This window comes from Sylvia atricapilla, chromosome 17, assembly GCF_009819655.1.
Source record: "Sylvia atricapilla isolate bSylAtr1 chromosome 17, bSylAtr1.pri, whole genome shotgun sequence".
NCBI classification, from domain to species: domain Eukaryota; kingdom Metazoa; phylum Chordata; class Aves; order Passeriformes; family Sylviidae; genus Sylvia; species Sylvia atricapilla.
Window position 1 is genome coordinate 2,852,813 of NC_089156.1, and position 20,016 is coordinate 2,872,828.

General features: G+C 38.7%; 2 protein-coding genes across 4 annotated transcripts in view; one reads left to right on the forward strand and one right to left on the reverse strand.

Annotated features, from left to right (window-relative positions):
* Positions 1 to 2,549: 2,549 nt before the first annotated feature.
* The window catches only part of RSPH14 (radial spoke head 14 homolog), a 71,701-nt gene continuing 54,234 nt past the window's right edge, over positions 2,550 to 20,016 (forward strand). The window contains exons 1-3 of the mRNA XM_066331242.1: positions 2,550 to 2,748; positions 4,015 to 4,117; positions 4,302 to 4,420. Of these exons, the coding sequence (XP_066187339.1) occupies positions 2,550 to 2,748; positions 4,015 to 4,117; positions 4,302 to 4,420 (421 nt within the window). The remainder of the gene's footprint in view (positions 2,749 to 4,014; positions 4,118 to 4,301; positions 4,421 to 20,016) is intronic.
* GNAZ (G protein subunit alpha z) overlaps positions 7,937 to 20,016 on the reverse strand; it is a 49,662-nt gene continuing 37,582 nt past the window's right edge. For all 3 annotated transcript variants that reach the window (XM_066331240.1, XM_066331239.1, XM_066331241.1), the window contains one exon: positions 7,937 to 10,030. In XM_066331240.1, coding sequence (XP_066187337.1) covers positions 9,686 to 10,030 — 345 coding nt within the window. In that variant the 3' untranslated portion in view covers positions 7,937 to 9,685. The remainder of the gene's footprint in view (positions 10,031 to 20,016) is intronic.

Genomic DNA, 20,016 nt, shown 5'->3' on the forward strand with positions numbered 1-20,016 from the left:
GTGGCCATACAGAACTCGAGAGATCTTGACCCTTGTTATGGTGTGCTCCTGCCCTTCTGGCCAGATTGAATGATTTTACAGCAATATTAATGTCTTAAGTAATGCCAGAACTATTAGTATAGCTCTGAAAACAAAAAGTCCATGAGTTTCAACCACTAACTTGCTTTCTGCATATTCTAGTAGTAGTTCAACACCCCCTAAGCATGGTAAACACCTGTCATGTGTACATAGACTGACTCACTGCTCCTCTCCTAGAGCTCTTTCACAAACTAAGCTACAAAACCCCCAGTTCAACAATCTCAGTGAATACAAAGTACAGGAGGGACCAAGACAACCACACAGATACATTTCAAAATTGAGAGGCCATCTTCACTAACTGTATTTAATCTAAATCTCACACACATATAAGCACATCCCAACTTACCATGTCAACAAATAAGACACACCATTACAGGAAAAGAATTTAAGAAACAAAAAGCTGCTAAAAATGCTGAGAATGATCCATATTTTCTCTTCTTAAAGAGCTGAAAGTGGATTCAATCACCAGGGAGGGCTGGGAACACAGTGTCTCCATGGCATCACAACCCTCCTTATCTCAACATTGCAAGAACAGTAGTGCCAGCAGCTTCTGTGGATAGACAAAGGATGTGAGGAAGGCATTCAGAAGGCATACATAAAATAAGTTAACAGCATGACCACTAACAAAATCAGTATTCCAAGCTGTGGTGAAGGACAAGACAGAACAACTCACACCAAAAGCAGAGGTAACACTTTGATTTGGTCCTGCTCTTCCTACACTGAGAAAAGTTCATGTTCTTTCTATGGAAATCAGGTGAACTTTTACAGGTACATAGTGCAAATCTACTCTACTTCAGGTAAATCATCTGTAAAGTAAATAACCAACTCTAAAATGTTGCAGAAAAATTAATCCTTTCCAGAAAATACTTTTTAAAGTAGCAATTTTTCTTTTGGGGATTTTGAAGATCAACAAACCAGAACCTATTCCTGTGATGCATTTTAATCCGGCCGGTCAGAATTACTTTGGATTTGTAAAATCCTTTTTAAGAACTTTGATTATTACAATTGTTATTCACGTAATGAAAAACATCTCGACGACTTCACTGTCCGCACTATCCTTTTATAGCACAAGCTGTTCAGAGTTTTTTCGTGATGCTGGATAACATCTGACAATCCAGAACACGCTTAAATTGGGCCACAATATTGTAAAGATCATTCTTCCCATGTTCCTTCCTCTGAACAGTTATGTGAAACTAAGTAATAATGGAAACCCTTACTACACATTCTACCTGTTCTTAGTGACATTCTGGAGAAGATTAAGAAAAAAAAAACCTAGTTTAAAACTACTGCGCTCCCTTCAGCCTTTTTACCCCAAGGCACTCGCTCTGCCGTATTTCTACCCAGAACTCGACCACCATTTTGTTCGCTCTGAATTTCCCTCGATTTTGTTCAAGTCGAATTACTTTGAAAACAGGGGGCGAGGAGCGGGACCCCCCCCTTTAGCAGAGGACCGAGGGTTCTCCCGGTTTGCCCCGGGCTCCCCGGCGGCCCCTCACGGCTCCCCTCAGCGGCCGGCCTCGGCCCCCGCCCCGCCAGCTACGCCATTGGCGTACCCGCCGCAGCGCGGGCGCTGTCCACCGCGGAGCTCACGCTGCTGGCGCAGGGCCGGAGCCGCGCTGGGCGCCGTAAGTCGCTATTCACCAAGAGGCGCGTACGCAAAGAGCGGGCGCTGTGGCAACCGGGGCACGCCCGCGCTGAGGGACGGCAGGCCGGGGTCGGTAACGGCGCCCTCGCTTCCTTTCGGCTGTTTCGCTTTCTTTGAAGGGAGAAGTGGAGTTGTTTAGAGGCTGTTTTAACTTTTGGTTTTGTTTTTTGTTGTTAGCAATTTTCGATATTGGAGGTCGTTAGTGTTTCAGTCGGCTGAGGCGATTTCCGTGCTGAGGGAAGGGCGGGGGGTGGTGGGGAGAGCAGCCCTCATGTGTTCTGTCAAACGTTACCCAACTCTGACGGCAGATTTCAGCCAGATGCTTTTAAAAATGCCCTTTTTTTTTCTTTCTCTTTTTTTTTTTTTTTTTTTTTTTTTTTTTTTTTTTTTCCTTTTTTTTCTCCTTTGGGAAAAAATAGGTATTTCGTTTTCCTTTGCTTTCATTTTCTTACTTTGAGCCCGCTCCGATTTTGGGCATTGGGCTGCTTCACTTGAACCCTTTTAAAAACATTCCCTCTATCAGCTTTAACATCCTTCCTTAAGTTAAGCTTTCTTTCTCTCTCCTTTCTTTACAGTGTTCAGTGAGAATTAAACCAGATTAAGACAATTCAGCAGATGAACACACATTAGTGCTGATGATGCACGACTCCAGCCTCTTTCACAGCTTCCTGCCAGTGAATGTTTGCTAAAAGAGCTCCTTGGGGAACAAAGAGCACTGTTTAATGTCAGTAGGTGTCTTTATGGTACATTCTCTGCCCAGTCACCAAATACAGCCATTTTGGAGTATTTTTAGGGATAGGGAGAGTCTTTCTCAGGAAGATTTGGGATGGCACAGCCTCGTATCTCAGCCTACCTGCCCCCTGATATAGACCCCACCAAAGCTGCTCTGGCCTTTGGGAGGAGAGCCCTTCCCAAGCTGAACGAGGAGCTGCAGTCTCCCGAGCTGCTGACACAGCAGCGGGCGCTGATGGCCCTCTGCGATCTGGTCCACGACCCAGAAAAAGTCTACCAGGCAATAGCATTAGGTAAGTGATCGGTTCGCACTAGTTCTGACACAGGCTGAGGGGGGAACCCCACTTTACTTCCATTACTTTTTCCGTACAATATCTTTGATGACTCAAGATGCCCAGGAAAAAATTCCTGTTTGTTTTACCTTAGAAAGGTAAAGAATAAGATCATATCATATACAAGACAATTATTATAAGAATTATCACCATTTTAGGATTCATCAATGGCTCACTGTAAGTTTTATCAACCCCTAAATACAAAAGTAGTGCAGAATCTTTCTTTCCATAGAATCATGGAATTGTTAAGGTTGGAGAAGACCTCTTAAGATAATCCAGTTCAACTGTTAACTCTGCCCTGCCATGATCACCACTTAACTATGTCCCCAGACTTTGTTCTGATTTTAGCTAATTCCTAACATAGGCTAAATAAAAAAAACAACATCCACTTAATTAGTTACAAGTTAGAGCCCCATCACCATCATCACCCGCTTGTGTTTAATTTAATGAGAAATTAGAAAAGAAAAGAGTATAACCAAATTTATCATACTCATCAGGACTACATCTGGCCACCACTTATTTCAAGAGCCTGGAAGAATCCTGAGTTTCAATTTTGGGGGAAACCCCCTAATTTCAAGCTTATTTTTGCAATTTCTTGCAGTCTGTAGTGTATCTATATAGCTCATTATGTAACACAGAAAAAACTCCTTGTTTGCTACTGCTTTTTTCTCCATTTACTCCTTTGATTTTTTTCCTGTCATAAAAGAGACTAGTCATGTTCAGAATTTATTAAGTTAGTGTTTGATGAACAGTTTGATTGCCAAAGCAATGTGAGATTGTTTTTAGTTTGAGGTTGTTAGGTTTTTTGGCTTTGGTCAGTGCCCATATGTGCATACACAATCATTAATGGTTCACCACATTTATTTCTGTTCAAAAAAGACAAGTGAGTGTCAATCCTGCAAAAACATGCTTTTCTAAAGACATCAGTAGCTCTACTGACTTATTTTTAGAGTTATGTCACTTTATATTTGCAGGATTAGGATTTAACTTGATAAGGAGTCAGGAGCTTGTTTGTAGCATGACATTTTTGGCAGTAGGCCTTGAAATTTGAAATTTTCTTCCTTACTTGAGATATGACAATGAGAATTTCACTGTCAGGACAAGCTGAAAATTCGGAGGCATTTCAAATTCTGAGATAAAAGATGAATATTGCTATTTCAAATTAATGCTGGAGCTAAGAAATGTAAAAATGAGCATTTTGACATTTGTGTATATGATGTCTCGTAGGATTCCTGGATAGCCTGAAGACTTTGCTGGGGCATCAAGACCAAACTGTCCGGCAAAAAGCAACAGAAGTTCTCTCTGTAATGGCTTCACATAGTATTGGCAGGTAGGGGCAATTCCAAGGTTTACTGAATCTTGTGGGAAGTGATGTTTCAGTGAGAAATAAGAACAAGGTTCCTTAGTTTTGTCAGACAGATGCAGCATAAGGAAGAGCAGTTAAGATTAAATATCTCAAATATATGCAAGTTTTATTACGTTGGGTTAAATCTGTCCTCTGTTGTTGTTTTTAGGGAAGGGCTAATACAAAGTGGAGTCATTTCTGCTCTTGCTGGGCTCCTGGATGATCCAGTAGATATCTGTCGGAAGAACATCCATCAGACTTTTGACATGCTGGCAAAATTACCTCAAGGTAGGAGGTTTTAAGCAGTTAAGTATTCAAGTAGACAACACAGAAAGGAAATCAGGTAAATTCACCTATGCTCCAGATTTAATTGATTCCATTTCCCTTGAAACTCACATTTAAAAGCAGTATCTTGTCCATTTTTGCTTATCTTAGTTTTCCTTAGTTAACTTTCTTAGGTCTTTTGCAAGTTGAAGCTACCTACTCAAGGTACAGATTCTGTGGACTGCATGCTTGAATTGGTATTTCAGAATCTTGCACCAAAGTTTCACTTTGTCCCATCAGTTCAAGGGGTGGATCAGCTGTTCATCGCAGTGCAATAGTTTCCTAAGTGTTCTAATCTGAACATGTGTCTTAAACTTCTCTTCCAGTTGATCAAAATTATAATTTTAAAATTAAAATTTCAGTAGAAATTATCAGTTAAAAAGCCATACTGTTTAAATTCCCAGCAAAGTATATTGTCTGAGAAGTTCAGTTTCATTACTGATGCTTTAAAAAATCAAATGAATGCTTAGAGCCTTGCTGACTGTACATGAATTCTAAAAAATCTAAAGTTTTTTTTTTACATGCAAGCAACCCTTTTTAAAGTCTTCAATAATTCCATTCACATGAAGGATATTGATATGTTTGGCCAAACAAGTTTGGGAACATCTGTATGGAAAAGTCTGTAAAAGCAGCTCTGAGTAATTACTCTTGGAAATGGTGTTCTTTAAAGTCATGTACTCTGTTTATTTAAATTAAAATATAATGTATCTATAAAAATATACATGCCTGTATTTTAGGGCTGGAAGATAAATCCTGGAGCAGAATTGTGTCAGTGTAGAATGGATTCACATACAGAGGGCTACTTAAAAGATAAATGGACAGGTGCAGAACTTTTTGCTATGAGACAATTCAGGGAAGTATCAGGGTTAACCACAAATATTTTCCAATAAGTAGTAAGAGTCACAAGGCCTGACAGAATTCATTTGACATACTACAGGTACAGAAATAGTCTCTCCTTGGTAATTCAGCCCTTTTCAGCCAGCCAGGAACGTGTCAGTCTTCCTCTGCATTCGCCTCTGCACCTCACATCCAGATAATGAGATAGGATGTACCTTGGATCAGCTGGAGGAGGTCAGCAGCTATGGCAGAGCTCCACAGCTCCATTTGTGCTGTTCTCTAGAGCTGAGGTGATTTGCAGGGCCAATAAAGCAACGTGTTCTGTGCAAGACAAAAAGGAACAGAAGCTGTACGTGTCCTTGGCATGAAGTGTGGCTGTTTTAACTGGGAAGTGGTCAGTGACTCCAGCTAGCTCTATGCCAGGCCACCTGGTCTTTCTCCAAACAGGAGTAATTTAGGAAAATGTGGTTATTTTGAGCAAATCCACTTACAGAGTATTTCTGATTCTTAAATTTAAGGATGTATACTAGTATATTCCAGGAGCTCTGGGATTGTTAAAAACCAAAAGGTGGGAGAATGCACAAAGACTGAGAGAACACTGAGGAGTAACACTTCCAGAAGAAATAACAACTTAGTGAAAAGAATTAATGGGCAGAAGAAAGACAAAGATAGAAAGATAGAAAGATAGATAGATAGATAGATAGATAGATAGATAGATAGATAGATAGATGGATGGTTGGATGTGTTCAGGAGAGGATAGAAGAGGGAGAAGGGCCAGCAGGAAGAGAAAATTAAGACCATTAAAGAAATTAATAGCAAAACTTCCTCTCTCTGTAAAAACAATTAGTTGACATATATAATACTTGACAGTGTTGGCGAAAGGGTGTTATGCAATGATAAATGACCTTGGAAATAGCAACTGCAAAAATAGTTCTAGGAAAAAACATCTTTCATTATGATATGGTTAACACTGGAAAAGTTTAAGAATTCTTACCCATTACCTATCCTGTCATTTATGGGTACCTAATCCCTTTAGGCAAAGATTGAGGTGGAATGGATGGGGTAATGGATTTTTAAGCTTGCCAGAACCTCTATTTAGGAAGAGCCCAAGAGATAATATTTCTCCTGCACTGCTGACTCTTAGTGTCTCCACTCTTTCACCCTGGAAAAATCATAACCAATTGAATGTGTGGATGAGGACTCTTTAAGGATACCTTTTTCCCTTCAAAACTTGTTTTGCTGTATGGAGTGCAAATGCTGAAAGGACAGATGGCATTCTTACTGCAGCAGATGGGACATCTCTTCTGTGAATGTCATTGTTGCCCAGGTGAAGTGAAATCCCAGCTGTATTAATGCAGCTCTTTCAGGTGGCAGTGCACTGCATCACTGATAAACCTGAGAACTGAGAAAATAGATGCAAATTTAATTGCATGATTTATCCAGGTGGATGACTAAGAGTCAAGGGATTTAATTTCAGCACCTGTCCTCAGCCAACAGACTTTTTAGTTCTGACTTTGCTATGCCTCAGTTTTCTTATACAGTCAGAATTTTTTGTACAGAAAACTCTGTATAAAACATAATTTATTTTAACATCTTGAATTCTTCAGAGAGTAAACAGAGTAACCATGAATTACTCAGAATGCTAAAATCAAAATCATCATAGGAATTAAATTATTAGAGTTAATAGCAAGACATTGCTGTTCAGATAACCTCATTATGTGACTTGATTATTTAAATGTAATTATTTACTTCTTTGTTCTTCCCCATGCCTCTGATTTTAAGTCAAGTAGGAGCACAGGTGGTGCTTCACTTTCTTTTCTCTTTTCCAAGAGAGCTTTCACTCAATGAGGAATGGAACTGGCTGCTTTCCTTTAGAAATCCCCTTGGGCCTTTGTTAAAATGTCCTAGGTTCTCCACTTCATTGTCTCTAATACTTAGGGTAGAAGGACCTTCCCAGCTGAATAAAGATTTGGTTTTTGATATAAAGTGTCTGTTACCTTCCTGATAATTGACTACACTTTTGGTTTTATCCAGCTTTCTTACCTTGAAGCTATGCTGTAATGAATGCTGGTATTTTCTTGTCGCTTCTTTCACTAATCTGAAATGGCCACAGTCCAGTGAAAGAAAGAGGTGAAGGAGACACAACATCCAATAGACCATTCATTGGAAAAGGGAGCCCTGACTCAGTTCCCACCTTTTCCACAATTCAACTGGCTAATAATTGGATATTACATGTAAAAAGCAAATTAGTCTAGAAATACTGCACAATTTCCCAGGTAAATGATGGCAATTTAATAGTAAACAAAGTTTCAAGGAGCTTGTACTAGCAATTACTGTAAATTAGTAAACTCGCCAAGACAAGCAGCCTGAGTGCAAATAACCCAAGCAGGCAGCAGCACCTCCTCACTACAAGTGAGACCTAAATACTGTGTGCCAAGACTGACCTTTTATACCTTGAAGGCACAGACTCATTTGCTCTTTTGCCTCTACTCTTCAGGTGTAGCAGGTGGCAGGGAATGCTTAAAGTACAGGGATAAAATATCTTGTTCAAAATTAGACAGATTAAAAGTAAACTTTACAAACATTATCTAATTAAGTAACTGTTATAACACTACTTAATGAACACACTATAGACACTTTCAGTATCATTTGAATTATTTATTTTTGAAGTGGACAATTTAAATGTTGATGTTATTAACCATTTTGTTTTAATTTTCTTAGAGCCCTTGGCTGAGATTTCTTGCACTAATCATAGTACATAGGGGGAACAAAAGTAGAAGGTGATTTTCCAGTGTGCATGTGTGTTTGTGTCTCTGTGTACGTATGTGCTTTACAGTTATCAAACATATATTTACACACCAACTTTACACTGAAGTCTTTAAGAAGTCTTTTCTATGGCAGGGGAAAGAACCAACTGACCAAAGACTTAGGTCTGTATAATCCATATGAGATTTTCCAGTATAGTCCCACACAGCTTCGTATGCATTCAAACTTTTGCTGGAATGTTACTCCATCCAGTAGTGTTTCTTTATGAGATGAAACCTGGAGTTGAGGATTGCATCTCTTCAGTTTCCTTAACTTCACTAAACTGTAAATAATTTAAATTATTAAATTGAAATATCAAGACATTTAGTTATTGTTCATATCGCTCATCTTTAACCTTCTAATAACACATCACATTTTAAAAATAATTTAAAAAACCAACAAAAAAAAAAAAGACTTTGGAGGCTATATACTACACAATCTCCATGGCTCCTGCTTCTTGGGAAATCTGTTACAACATTACAATACCCAGAAGGTATTTGGAGCAGTGGAACAGAATTGTCCGTTGGCAACTTTCACATTCAGCAATCCAGACACTACAACAATAATTTTAAAAATTGCTTTGTGATTTATTTTTTTAAATCTGTATTTAAAAAAGGAACACTAACCTACTTCTTAAATATAATTTGGTTTTTCATGAAACACCACAAGATTTGGCAAAAAAAGATGTAAAAGAAGACTGTTTTGGTGTATAAAACTCCTTACCAGTAGAAGAAACACCGACCTTAATTTGGCCTATTCAAAGATTCATTTCATGTAGTTTTGCTGCATATTTGAAGCCATAAAGAGCAGAAAGAGCTGCTAGTCAGTTTGGAAATCACAAAACAGTTGCGCACCAACAATTCCTTTAATAGGCAAGGTGTCCATGAGGAACAGTAAAGTAAAGCAGAGGTGTTTACATAGTATATGCTGAGAGTCATGTGCATGTGCATACATGATGGATGTGTACATACTCTTGACTGTGGATACCAATATTGTGGGGGCATGCCCACTCTCTACAAATTTAAATAGTATTTTGCTTAAACTCTCTCATTCAGTAACTTCTGGTTTGAACTAGCTTTTCACCCCAACACAAGCATTCTGCTCCACACTCTGCAAACAAGTTCATCTGTCACTCACCAGAGTTATATTTTTATGTCAATAAAATTTTAGGACAACTGGATGAAGAGTCATTTCTTACACAGAACATGATAACACTCTCACTGTAGGAAATGGAATGAAACAGATGGAATAAAAGTGCAGTGACTGTGGTGAAACATCTCCACAGAGTTAGGCCTCGATCTCTTTTTTTGTTTTTGTTTGGGGGGTTTTGAGTTTTTGGTTTGTTTTTTTTTTTTTCACTGGGGGTGTTTTGTTTTCTTGGAGAGGAGGCTCTCACTCTCCAGAACATGTATTTAGGGAAAATGACATAGCAGGTTAAGGGGGCATAAGAGGAACTGTGTTCAAATATCAGATTTCCCCTTTTCTCCCCTTGGGCTATTAAGCATTGCCCAATTTTTTTCCACCAGAAGTGGAAGAAGTTAGCCCCTTTTTTATCACTCCAGGAAAACAGATTGAACCAAAGGATTCTTAGCAGAGGCCAATGTATTTGAGATTGTTCTGAATGATGACATCTGTCACTGCATCAAACACAAATTGTATGTTACTGGTATCGGTGGCACAGGTGAAGTGTGAGTAGATCTCCTTGGTCTCCTTGTTGCGATTCAAGTCCTCAAACTGGCGTTGGATGTAGACTGCTGCCTCCTCGTAAGTGTTTTGGCCTTTGTATTCAGGAAAGCACACTGTTAAGGGGATGCGTCGGATTTTTTCTGCCAGCAGATCTTTCTTATTCAAAAAAAGGATGAGGGAAGTGTTGATAAACCAGTTGTTGTTGCAGATGGAATCAAACAGACGCAAACTTTCTGCCATTCGACTCTGTAGGAGAGGAAACAACAGTGTCAGCAATAATGTTTCAGCAGAACTGTGGAAAGCTCACAGCTCTGTCTGCTGCCCTGAGCAGGTAAACTCCATTTGTGAACAACTGAGCATAAGCACCACAATTAGGTTTGGAAATTAAAATCCAATGCTGCTATAGACTGAAAGAAGAGAGGTTGGTTAAAAATCAGCGACTGTCTTGAATGTTCCTGAGGTGTTGCTGCCACTTACACTGACGCTTAAACTGCCACAGCTGGAGCTGTCCATGGTACCAGGTTCTTGGGAGGCTGTTTATTGCTTGGATTATCTATAAATACGTGTAAATAGATGTAATGTTTTGAATAGAAAATATTTTATATTATTAAAAGAAATATCACTCAAGTAGCGCCAAAAGTAGATACATAAAATTTCTTAATCAGGCATTTTTAGCAAGGTCAATGTTTTTCCAGCATGTTTAGGTTTCAGAAAATGTTATGCAGACTTCATGAGTCATGGGAGTGATCCAGGGTAAGTGAACAGCAGGTATTTGGGATATCAAAAACCAACCGTATAATTGGTTTACAGGAATATTTGCAAATATGTATGTATTCCATTTGTCTGGCTTGTGTTCAAAGGGGATGAAAGTAATCAGAAGTCTGGGCATTTTTGTTGTTTAACTGTGAAGCATTCTGGCCAGTTCTCCAGTTCGTAAGGAACAAACAGTGGAGGAAAGAGGATGACTTTGGCTTTTAGCAGGAATAAAGTATTTTGGGCCTAATTGTCCTGAAACTTGTATCAGTTGTGTCTAGTGCATCCCCCTTGACTTCATTAGAATCACCTGGTGAGAGGAAGAGAGAATAATAATGCACTGTTTATTACATAAAAGTTAATATGAAAATATCATTTATTTAGAATTTACTTTTTATTTTTGCTTTATTTGAAAACTATATTGTATTTTTTATTATTTTAAAAGAAATCTGCAGCACTTTTGATCATTATTGTTACACTAAAGCTGTATACTGAAAAAATTGCCCCTTAAAAATGCATAGTTGCTGAAATAGGAGCAGACTGGTTTACATAAGCTTTTCAAATTACCTCTTATACTTGCCTCCCTTTGTGTTATCCCTCCTTTTCATTTGCTAAGGATTGACTTGGTCAGAATTACATCCTGTGTTCTGTGAGTTCCATGCAGGCACTGATTTCTCTCTGTGTTCACAGTGAAACCCAAGGCTGGTGGCAGTTCCTGGTCCTTCCCAAAGGCCCGGGAGCGCTGGGAGCTATTAAAGAGCACTGGCACTGCCTCGGCCGCCAGGGGCAAAGCTGACTCACCAGCCTCTTGGGGCACACTGAAACACAAGCTCAGCCAGACACTTCTGATTTGGGGACTGTTTGTTTACTTCTTCCCCTGTAAGGTCATCTGACACTCCAGCCTACTTTATATATAGACAGATTTATAGTGTAAAAACACAGCTTTAAATATATGTTTGAGCATTTCTTTTCACAGTGCAAATACTGACACAACAGACAATCCCCTAAAACATCATAGATCTGTTTTCAAATAATCAGGGTTTCCTTTCCTGATTTTGTAGCTGATAATAACCAAGCAAGAAATTTTTATCTCAGTCAAAATGCTTTTGCTATTAATAGTCTGAAAAAGAAATCTTTTAGAGCTAATATAGGTTTTTGGCCAACTCTCAGAACAAACAGGATATTGCATATTAAGAGGTTTGTGTTCATTACTGTATTTTGTAGTGAATCATAATACTGTCCCTCTACTACCAAATCCTCCATTGGAATCTCTAATTCAAGGACAAAAGCAGAGAGTTAAAACCCTTCCATCAATTGGGAGATGTTTTGAACACGTGCAAGAGGACAGAAGGTTTTAAATTATTGTAAACTTGGTGACCTCTTGTGTGACATAAAGAAAATATTAGTAAATTGTTAATCTTGACACCTAAGAAATTTCTTCTTCAGTGTAATATTATAGTATTGGTTCAATATCTGAAAGTCTTATTCTTAATAAACTGAATACAATTTCTTTTAGTTAAAAAGCAAGTAAGCCAATCAAGAATCATTTCCAACCAAGATGCAGGTGATAGTCCGGTGCTAGGCTGTGGTTGCATGGTATAAATGTGTGATATACCTTGGGAAATGAACCTCCCAAATCCAGGTCATGATTTTAATAGCCAAAGAAGGCAAATGTATCATTTTCCTGAAATCAGTGAACAGTGAGGAAATTTATCAGAAAGGAAAACTCAAGTATTCAAATCTTACAGTCATATGGTGGTTTGGGCTGGAAGGGACCTTAAATACCATCAAGTTCCAAATCTCCTGCCATAGCCATGGACACCTTCTACTCTCACCCAGCCTGCCCTTGAACACTTCCAGGGGCATCCACAGATTCTCTGGGCAACCTATACCAGTGTTTCACCACTCTCACAAGGAAGAGTTTCATATTAATACCTAATCTGAATCTACTCTCCTTCAGTTTGAAGCCATTCCCCCTTGTCCAGTCACTGCAGGCTCTTGGGTTTAGTCTCTCTCCATGTTCCTTGTAGGTTCCTTTCATGTACTGGAAGACCACAATTAGGTCACCCCTAACCCTTGTCTTCTCCAGGCTGAGGAATCCAAATGTTCCCAGCCTTTCCTTATAGGAGAGGTGCTCCATCCCACTAATCAACTTGGTGACCCTTATCTGGACTCGCTCCAACAGCTCTGTGTTCTTCCTGTGCTGGGACCCTAGGGCTGGAGGCAAATCTGCAGCTGAGTTCTCACCTGAGTGGGGCAGAGGGGCAGAATCCCCCCTCCCCTGCTACTCACACTGGGGGCTCAGCCCAGCACAGGGAGGTTTCTGGGTCCCGGCACACACGGACAGGGCAGGGCCAGCCCTCACCCACCAGCATCCCTGAGCCCTTCTCCCCGCTACTGCTCTGTCTCCTCAGCCCACATGATTTCTTGACATATCTTAAGAAGTGATACATCCACGGTTCTAATATAATAAACAAAAAAATACATGGTATATCCACTCATATACTCCCAGCGTAACAGGCTCATTTCTGCTTTTGACAGTACTGTAAAACTACTTTATATATCATAGGGAAAGTGAACTTGAGAGCGTTATGGCTTATTAAAATAAAAATAGAATACATTGTTGTATGACTCCCAAAGGTGTAATAAAACACAGTAAAATAATGGTAGGCATTCTTCTCTGCAGTGTCTTTTCCAGTTCTGGAATCCTAAAGGGAGTATATAGCCAGGTGGTCAGAAAAAAAAGTGCTGCTGTAATTTTATAATTGTATTCAAGCTGGAGAAAAAGCAAGATAATGCCAATGCCTTACCCAGATGGCCTTGTTGGGGGCTAATTGCAAATTCTTCGCTGAGCATAAGAACAAAGAATTGGTTGCTTAAGGGAAAGAACATGCTAAGGAACAGATGGCTGTTTCTATGCTTCCAGTGCTTTGCAGACGCACAAACATTCCTGGTCATCCTCTGGAACAGTAGAGGTGTGCTTTGCAGGAAAGAGTTCTAAACAAGTAAGCATTTTCTTATGCAAAATGGGCAAAAAGGGAAGACCCAGTTATCAAGATAGCAAGTAATTAAAAGAACAGAGTTGGTAAATGGAGCTAAATTGTAATGTAATATCTCCTTACAGCTTTCATGTTAGAGCTTTCTACTCACAGCTGGGAGAGCTTTGAAATTAAAAATGAAAAAAATATGAAGAGAGAAACTATCACAAATAAGGGAATTAACTGTCATTTGTATTAAAAGCTTAAGAACTTCATCTTTCAGTCATTATATCTCTTTCATCATCATTATTTCAAAACTGGTAGGCACTTGGGGATTTGAAAACCTTAACTAAACCAAGTAAAAATTATCTTGTGTAAGCCATAAACAATAAGGAATAAAATTTGTGCAGGAATAGTAATATTTGCTTTCCAGAAAAGTTAGAAAATCTTTAAATGTCAGTAAATCTTGGAATAACCAGTGGAAGCTGTTGCCATTTTCCTGTAGAGGCTTTCCTTGCAATAGTGGCTGACATTTAGCTTATGCTGGTAGCTGAGCTAGTTCACAAAATGGCATGAAACTCTCTGTTTCAAATATCTTCTTTAGAGATCCAGGACTTAAGATATTCTGAAGAAAGCAGATGAAGCTAAAGTATTTGAAGAAGGGGTAGTGAGGTAAAAAGGTAATTGAATCAGTTGGATGTTTTTCCTTAAGGTTAATAGAAAAAAAAATTGAATCCATTCTGAAATAAGGACAGTCTACAAAACAAATGAAGGAGATACCATTGCCCAGGACACTCATAGTGAAAGCAGTTCAGGAATTCAGACTATGCTTGAGGAAAGGCAAATGGAAAGCAGAAGAATTGCCCAAACAAAAATATAGAAAGCGATAGCTTGGGTAAAAATACAAAGAGACATAAAAGAGACTACAATGAGGGCTAGTTGAAATGTCCTTCCTGTGTAGCAGTCACTCCTGATTGAGTGCTGGATAAGAGAGGCATGCAAAACTATTGTATGATTCATCTTTTGTTGAAAGGAAGAAGACTTCTACAAGAATGTATATGCTCAGGTGGCTGCTGGACTAAATGGGAAAAATTACAATAATTTAATGAGTTTTTAAAATTTTCTTTAGTCTAAAAATCAAAACAACAAACTCTCTGTTGGAGAGAAATAAATAGACTTAATCCAACACCTCTCAAAGAAATTAAGAACCCCACCAAAGTAGAATTAAACTGTGATAAAACACTTTATCTGGGTTGTCCTGTGTATACCTGTTTCTAGCCTTGGTATCTCCCAGAAAGGATGGGGAAAGCAATAGGGATTTGACTAGACAAAATTCTTTTGGTTTCCAAACCTTTTCTTCTCAATCCTAGGAACTCAGTTTTTTCCTGGAAAACGTTGGAATTCTAAACTGTCAAAATTAGAAGAGGTGACATAGAAGAGTAAGTCCCACTGTGAATTCCCTAAGAAGTGTTCTTAAGTTACTTAGCAGCTTAACTTATTCTGCCAGCAGAAAAACTCATTATCCCATCACCCAAACAATTTGTTACATTGCTCTAAAACCACTGCAGGAAATCCTGACCAGTCACAATATAAACAAAACAGAAAGGAGCTTGAGATAATTAGAGGCAGCTATGTCAGTATGGCACCTATCATCCAGATACATACATGAAGATGCCATCTGTTTATGTCCTTCCTATCAAAATGCCTTTAAATGTCCTGCATATATGAGGACTGTGAAGTGCAGAAAAGTGAAAACTTACCATAGCATGTTATGTTATGCCACTACAATGAAGGGAAATTGAAAGGGATGGTAAAAGCTTTTTTATTGTAGGAATATTAAATTGCTGCTATGAAATGAGCTTGTAGAAGGCTGAGAAACATATGCAATATGAAGAAGTCTTGTGTGATTTTGACAGGGAGATATCTATTATATGGTGAGGGCAAAAAAAATTATTAAGCATGAAACAAGTTTGCTTTGAGTTTTTTTTTAAACAGATTCATTCTCAAATCAGGAGGATAAAATATATTAGCAAATGAAATTTGTAAGCTGCCAAATTAATTCTTCTTTATTTTAAAGGTAATGTTCTGTAATTGTTATTACTTAAGGTTTGTACCTGCAAATGTAGAACTGGTGGAGGAGGCAGTAGTCAGTATTTGATACCTTTTTTTCAGAGAGGGAAAATAAACGTTAGAAAGTGGTAGTGCTGCATACAATCTCCCATGATGGTTTCCTTTTGAATATTGCTATTATATTTCTGTAGAACTCCACAGATGCTAACTGAATCTGACAGTATGAATGAGAATTACAAGAGGACCTTTAGGCTTGGCTATTGTATGGGTAGACAATTAACAACACTATGAATATTTTATCATGTATGTTCTCTATGACTGAGAAAATCCTGGAGTGTCACTAAGGCTTACTGTGGACTAAACCAGACAAAGCAGATTTAATTGGGAGTACTACTTTAACAGAGTCCTGAACATATGTCTTTGAAAAATGATCCCTGAAACTTTTCAGGCCTGCAGTGAAACAGTACCTCACATCTTAGGAGTGCACACTCAGTTAAACATTGGTATGTAGCTGTTACATACATGTAATGCATGTCCCAGTGACAGACTGGGGTAAAGCAATCTTTAATACTATCTATCAAAACTATTTTATATCCCTAGATCAGGAGCAATGCAGATTTGTTAATTTTACTAAGTACAGTCTGACACCAAGCTATGGTTGTGGTAAAGGAAGCTGAGCTGAGAAAGAAGTTTGATTAAATATTCTGACTGGAGGATTAGATTTTGAGCCAGGGGATTTCCAAGCAAACGAGCAGGACAAGTGCTTCTGCTAGGACCTATAAATTAAAGGGAACTTAAAGAAAGGATATATAGAAAACTCTTAAAAGAATAGAGGAAAAGGTTATGGAGTTCAAGGATCAGAAAAGATGGGATGTTCATCATTCCACAGAAATGCTAAAAGATCCAGATAAAGGCTACTCTTGTGTGTCTGGGCAGGGTATTAAAGGCTGTTCCACAAACAACAAAAGGGGCAAAATAGAAACAGAGAAATAAACACTCACAGACTGATTTATTGCTTGTGACCAGTTATACTGGTTCAGTTAACTTCAGTTAAGCTGAAGTACAGGAAAATTATATTTAGAAGTCACAAAATGGGCATGTGATAAGTGTTATATTTATCACTACTCATCAGAGAATTACAAGTCCAGAGGAAAGTTCTAGAAAAAGGTATGTTCAAGAGAACAGAAATATGGGGCAGTCAATATTGGTCCTGTGCCTGACAGAACAGCCACACAAGTCAATGTTTCTGGGAAACAGTAATAGGGATGGATTGGCAAAAGTAATGCTGCTGACAGAAGAAACGTAATGTCACAATGGGCCAGCACATTAAAACCGACACATTTCCCAAACAGTGTCCAGCCAGGGCAGTGCTGCCAGGCCTGCAGTAAAAGCACCCAAGAGAATAATGAAATGAGCAGGTAGCTTGGTTTAGCTCCATAAGGGAGGGCTTGCTGTGTTTCAGTTGCTCAGCAAACAACTGTTAACACCCTGCTTTTACTGCCTCAAATTTAGCAAAGTTCTATGCTACAGGAGCTTCTGGCTGCTGTGTTATGAGTGCATGTGCTCTGCCTCTCTGTGAATCATTTTGGGGCTCAAGCAGTACTAAGAGGGCAAACATCTCATGAAGGGAATATAAAAATAACCCCCCAGAGTCTTTCACAGTGCCAGAAAATTAAGATTTCCTCAGCAAAATTAGGATCTTTGTGCAGTTCTAAGAAGTAAATTTACAGCATATTATACCTATGTTTGCTTTGGGGGTGGAGTTTTTTAAGCATTGTACATTATCCCAGGCAAACTGCATATTTCTGGAGGTTAGCAAAAATCTAGCTTAAAAACGTTTTCTTGATAAAAGCATATTCATTTAAAATGTCACAGCTCTTGAAAATATATTCAAAGTATCATTAAGATCCATATTTCAGTTGTGAATACCTGGATGTTTTAGCCTGAGATTGTGCTTTTCATATGGTAATAGAGTCCAGCTTTTCTATTCCTGTTAATATATTTGCTTTCAACACTTACTCAGTGTTTTCAGGTGGGGTGGGTTTTTTGGTTTTATTTTCTTCCAGGTCTTTAGATTACATGCTTAGCTCAAGGGCAAAAGGAGCTTTTCAAGCACATATTCCACATAGCTGAAATATTGCATAGTTTTACACATAAAGTGGTCCAGGACTTTAACTGTCCTTGTTTGAGACCCTTAAGCTTACTGTCAGCCTTCTGTGTCTAGACACAGAGTCACAGAATGGTTTAAGTTGAGAGTGACCTTTAAGATCATCTAGTCCCAACTCCTGCCATGGCAGGGATACATTCTGCTAGCCCAGGTTGCTCAGAGCCTCTTCCAGCCTGGCCTTGGGACACTTCCAGGAATGGGGCATCCACAGCTTCTCTGGCAAACCTGTGCCAGGGCTTCACCACCTTCATAGTTAATAATTTCTTCCTAATTTCCAGGCTCCATCTACCCAGAAGGTGTAACTTAACTCTGTATTGACCTTCAGTGAGAGGCTGAGGGAATTTGGCTTGTTTGGGCTGGCAAAGAGGAGGCGAAAGGATGACAGCCTATGATAACTGAAGTAATGGTGACACAGAACTCTTCCCAGTAGTATTAGAGGAAAGAATAAGCAGCAATGAACATGCATTGAAGTTTGGGAGGTTCAGATTAGATGTTAGATTTTCTCTAGAAGAGTAGCACAACTCTGCAACAATTTGCTGAGTTTTGTGAAATCTACATCCACAGCGGATTTTCACTCAACTAACTGATAAAGCCATAGCTGGCCTGATTTACTGTTGGCAGTGGTCCAGACCTTTCAAGATCACATCCAGCCTACATTTCTGTAATTCCATGCAATGTAAAAACATATTTATAGTTGAATGCATAAATAAGAAGCCAGTTTTACACACACAGTTCTGAGCAGGTCTCAAACTTTGTCTCGCAAAGAGATAAATTCAAGCACAAGGCTGTCCTTTGATGGAAAGAGTCACTATCCTGTTGTTGAGACAGGATGAAAAGGAAGTAGTTAACCAACTAACTATTAAGGAGCTGTGGCCTTTGTTGAATACCCAGGGTTTACTGTTTTCTGTTCTTTGATGCTCTCTTGTCCTTGGAGTAGCTCTTAAGCTATTGAAATAGTGCAGAAATCTGTACAAGAACTACACAGGAATACACAAGTGAAAAGAGAAATATTTGTTCAGGCTGCTGACTAGCCTACCTTTCATATAGTTTATTCATAACCCAAGCTATGGTTGATACTGTATTGCTAAAGAAAAAATGGTTTTCATTGCACCTTCTCTGAAATGAGAGTTTTTCTAATACATTGCAGAGTGGGAAATGGGATTAATAGGGTGAATATTCCTTTCTTACAATTGTCTTGATTGAAGTAAAACAATATATTGAATACATAAGAGAAAATTATTATTTTTTTAAAAAATGAAAGGATTCCAATATTTTTGCCCACTAGCATGCCACTAGAATGCACCAGCAAGATCAGTAATTTTGTGTAATGCAATAATGGCAGGGGGACAGATTGCAAAATCTCATGCCTGTGAATGCCCTTTCTCTGGAGAAAATACCCATATGATATAAAGAAAAGAGGACTTATCAAATAAGTAGGTTTTCATTTCAACACACTCAACCCCAGCTTTCAAACAAGACTTTCTGGGTCTTTATGAAAGATGCAAGGTGAGGAATCATTTGTAACAGTAGCATTAGAAAACAGAGAAAACCAACAAGAATTATCATAAGCATAGAATGACTATCATATGAAATTAAATAAACTAGTTCTTTTCAATCTGGAAAAAGAAATAGCTGAGAGAGAACACGACAGAGCTCATAAAACCATGAATGGTATGGAAATGTTGAATGGTTTTTTCACCATTTCTTATGATGCACGAAGTAAGAAATATCAAACTCATTTCTCTGACAGCAGACAAGTATTCCTTCCATACAGTGCATAATTAAATGTAAAACTCTGTCATGAGTTGTTAGAGAATCATGATAGTAGTAAAAGTCAGAAAAGTGTAATTGGGTTCAAGAAGCAATTAAATTGAAAGGGCACTTAAACAGAAAGATGTTGATGCAATCTGCTGTTGAGTTACCTAGGAGGGTAAATTGTAGGAAATATCAGTGTATGCTTGATCTGTTCCCCTGTTTTTCCTAAATGCCCATTGTTGCCCACAGTCAGACACAGACTGCTGCAGGTACTGGCTGTGACCTAGTACAGCTGGTGTGTGTGTTTTGGCTGTCAGAACAGCTCATCCTTGGAGAGAAATCCCTTGTTTATTTCTCTGTTGGTGAAAACGTCTCCTTTATGTAACCCATGTGAAATTGCTTCAGTTCCCAGGCAATTTTGCCTTTCCCATTAGTCTTGAAAAACTTTGTTTCACACACTTCACCATCATTTAAAGCAGTGAGTGTTTCTCATTGAAAGGTAGGCAAAG